The 3927-nt window shown below is 41.9% G+C and overlaps 1 protein-coding gene across 1 annotated transcript; it reads left to right on the forward strand.

Annotated features, from left to right (window-relative positions):
- The first annotated feature begins 795 nt into the window (after nucleotides 1-795).
- On the forward strand, nucleotides 796-3518 carry LOC117372840 (leucine-rich repeat and immunoglobulin-like domain-containing nogo receptor-interacting protein 1). The gene is given in 2 exon segments (XM_033968709.2): nucleotides 796-1528; nucleotides 1531-3518. Coding segments are annotated over 2 exon segments (1848 nt in total). The 5' UTR covers nucleotides 796-813; the 3' UTR covers nucleotides 2664-3518.
- Nucleotides 3519-3927: the final 409 nt, after the last annotated feature.

Genomic DNA, 3927 nt, shown 5'->3' on the forward strand with positions numbered 1-3927 from the left:
ATTCATCTTGCATTGAGTCCATGAATATTTCAGAAGAATTCGTACTTGCAGGTTGCTTAGAAATTGTGTCAGAGCATCTTTTTGCCCTAGTGATTGTAAAACCGACCAGCTTGCAAGAAAATGGCCGTAAAGTAATTTTGAATGAGATTGGCGATGCTCCTCTTCAGTCGCATATGACATGAATATATTTAACAGAATAATGGAAATTTGAATGTCACTGCGGTTTGGAATTTTTGCTGGCGATGTACTTTTTGATTTAATTCACTCTCGTAGGAGGAGAATAGTTTCACGAGTCTAAGAGTTAACATGGCTTTGAAAAAAATTACCTTATTCCTACTTTATGTGGTTCCACAATTTGATTTAATGTGATCCGCTTGGGTTAATAAAATGGAATTTAAAATCTTCAAATTACATATTTGCATATTTTGTGTTATTAAAATCTTGCTTGGTTCTTACATGGGTCCAATAAAGGTCGAGGTTGGTCTTTTTTTCACTATCAATACTTCAGTCATCCATTTTTTGTCTTGTTGATAATAGTTTGAGTATCAATTAGTATCTGGGTCTTGATTTCTTTTCTTTTCTTGCTGATAAAGCCACAGTGTGTAACTTTTTAGCCAATAATGGTTTCAGCCAATTGTGTTTATTGCACTGAGTGACCTTGCATCTCCATAAACCTGAGTTTTATTTAACCTGGAGTGAGGCCTCCTAGAAATGTTCCTCGGGCTATAATCTTTGATAGTACGGGATAAAACTGAGCTTGCATTTGATACTAATGTGATTTTTCTCTCTGTGTCTCCTCAGGTAACCGATAAGATGGCAGCCAGGGAAGCGACTGGGCACAGCTACCTGGTGGCTTGCTGGCAGCCCATCCTGATCCTGATGCTGGGCTCTGTGCTGTCCCCAGCCTCCTCCACCGGATGCCCATCCCGCTGCGAGTGCAACCTCCAGGAACGCTCCGTAATGTGCCACCGCAAAAAGCTCATGACCGTCCCAGAGGGCATCCCCGCGGAAACCAAACTCCTGGATTTGAGCAAGAACCGGATTCGAACCATCAACCCGGATGAATTCGCCAACTTCCCCAACCTCGAGCAACTGGAGCTGAGCGAGAATACCATTTCCACCATCGAGCCCGGGGCTTTTAACAACTTGTATGGTTTACGGACATTGGGGCTTCGTAGCAACAAGCTGAAGCTAATTCAACTTGGCGTATTCACTGGTCTAAGTAATCTTACCCAACTGGACATAAGCGAGAATAAAATTGTGATCCTATTGGATTACATGTTTCAGGATTTGTACAACCTACGTTCCTTGGAAGTTGGGGATAATGACCTGGTCTTTATTTCCCATCGGGCGTTCCACGGTCTAAGCAGCTTGGAGCATCTGAGCCTGGAAAAGTGCAACCTATCCTCCGTACCTACCGAGGCATTCACTCACCTTCACAGTTTGATAACCCTTCGCTTGCGTCACCTAAACATCAACATTATCCGGGATTATTCCTTCAAGCGGCTATATCGACTTAAAGTTTTGGAATAGCCAACTGGCCTTATTTGGATACGATGACTCCGAATTGTCTGTACGGATTAAACCTCACTTCTTTGACCATCGCAAATGCAAATCTGACCACTATTCCCTACGTGGCATTGCGTCACTTGGTCTACTTGCGTTTCCTCAACCTGTCTTACAACCCGATCCACACCATTGAAGGAAATAAACTCCATGATCTTCTTCGCTTGCAGGAGTTACATTTGGTTGGAGGTAGACTGGCGATGATTGAACCCTATTCTTTCCGTGGGTTGAACTACCTGAAGATTTTAAATGTGTCCGGGAATTCACTTACCACTTTGGAGGAGTCAGCATTCCATTCGGTCGGGAATCTTGAGACTTTAGCCTTGTATGACAACCCGCTAGCTTGCGATTGCCGGCTGCTTTGGGTGTTCCGTCGTCGCTGGAGACTTAATTTCAACCGGCAACAACCTACCTGCGCCTCTCCCGAATTCGTCCAAGGAAAAGAGTTCAAGGACTTCCCAGATGTCCTGCAGCCGAACTACTTTACATGTCGCAAGTCCAGAATTCGGGATCGCAAACCGCAGCAGAAGTTTGTCGACGAGGGGGCTATTGTCCACTTTTCTTGTCAGGCCGATGGAGACCCAGCTCCGGTGATCATGTGGTTGTCCCCTCAGAAAAAATTCATCACAACCAAAACCATCGGACGGATTTCAGTGTTACCAGATGGTACTCTTGAGGTACGCTATGCTCAAATCCAGGACAACGGTACTTATGTGTGCATAGCTAGCAACGCAGGCGGGAACGATACATCTCTCGCCCACTTGCACATTCACAGCTACTCCCCCGACTGGCCACATCAACCCAACAAAACTTTCGCATTTATCTCCAACCAACCAGCAGACACCGGAGCAAACGAAACCCGACCAAACGTCCCCTTCCCTTTCGACATAAAGACGTTGATTATCGCGACTACCATGGGGTTCATATCGTTCCTCGGCGTGGTCTTGTTTTGCCTGGTGTTGCTGTTTCTCTGGAGCAGGGGTAAAGGTAACACGAAGCACAATATCGAGATCGAATACGTCCCGCGGAAATCGGACGCTGGGATGAGCAGCACTACGGTGGATGCTCCTCGGAAGTTTAACATGAAAATGATCTAAAACTGGAATATAATCGTTTTGGACTTGTCGTATAAGAAAAAGAGGAAGGCAAGACTCTATCCTTTCTCTTACAAACCTGTGGATCCTGGTCTGTTAACATAAGAAGTAACTTTTTTCTCCTGACTGAATCACGATAGAGAGGACTACATTTCTAAAGCAAGAGGGACCGATGGTGCGTTCGGTGTTTCAGAGCACAATTTGTTTTTCACAGCCCATAATTACATCAAATCAGCTAGAATCCGTTATAGGAAAAACAAATTCAATACATTTAAATGGACAGAAAGTTTTAAATTGATTGAATTGAGTTTGCGTTTGCTATGGAGCCTACCTGGACGACTGAGGGGTTACACAGACATTCAAATCAGTTCAAATTTAAAATACGGGAAACGCTTCATGCAGATAAATACGACGATATAATTTGACTGTGTTAACGTCTGTTTTCATTTCAGTGCATTTTTCTTTCTGAGGTTAGATGTCGAGTTTTAAATTGGCTTTGTATGGGCTGATGAGTACACTGATACATGTTGACCCGTTTGAAGCACACAATTATACCAACACATTAGCGGCACGTTGCAGAGTGCGCTTTGTTATTCCCCTTATGTTTAGTGATGACTGTTCTGTACTTAATGTATTGTTGTTTTACGCAAAGACCATGCCCCAGCAATTAGTCTTAACATGCTAAACACAACAGCGCAAGAGTTCAACAATGGAACAAATGTACTGACGATAACTGCCTCTATCCTTAAAGTGCATATAACATAAGGTTAGACTCGTCATTTCAATAAAACATAGTTGAACATTGTTATATTTAAGATTAAAAAATAAAAAAACAACACAGTTTCATTCTAGTTTAAAATTTTTGGTTTATCCTTTTACTTCCTGATTTGACACAGGCAGCAGATATGACATATGTAAAGGTAATCCCATAACTGTTACCTAGCAACCGTAATGTTAAAAAGGGCCAAACTGCACAATACTTATGATTAGACTAATACAAATAAATTATAACATTACCAGAAAAATGCCTTCTTGTGCGTAAATTGTCCTTGCATTTTGGATGGAATTTTCCATATTGATGCGATAGGTAGAGGTAGTTTTAGGACTCACCACGACTTCCTGTATTTTTGTACTTTTGTTATAAAAGACTTTCCAAAAAAAAAAAACATCAATTGACTGATAAAAAATAAAGATAAATATGTATCCCATCAAACCAAGTAATAATTAGAAAACGTGAAAACCTGTCATATGCACTTTAAGTAACCTT

This window comes from Periophthalmus magnuspinnatus, chromosome 6 (genome assembly GCF_009829125.3).
Source record: "Periophthalmus magnuspinnatus isolate fPerMag1 chromosome 6, fPerMag1.2.pri, whole genome shotgun sequence".
Lineage (NCBI taxonomy): Eukaryota > Metazoa > Chordata > Actinopteri > Gobiiformes > Gobiidae > Periophthalmus > Periophthalmus magnuspinnatus.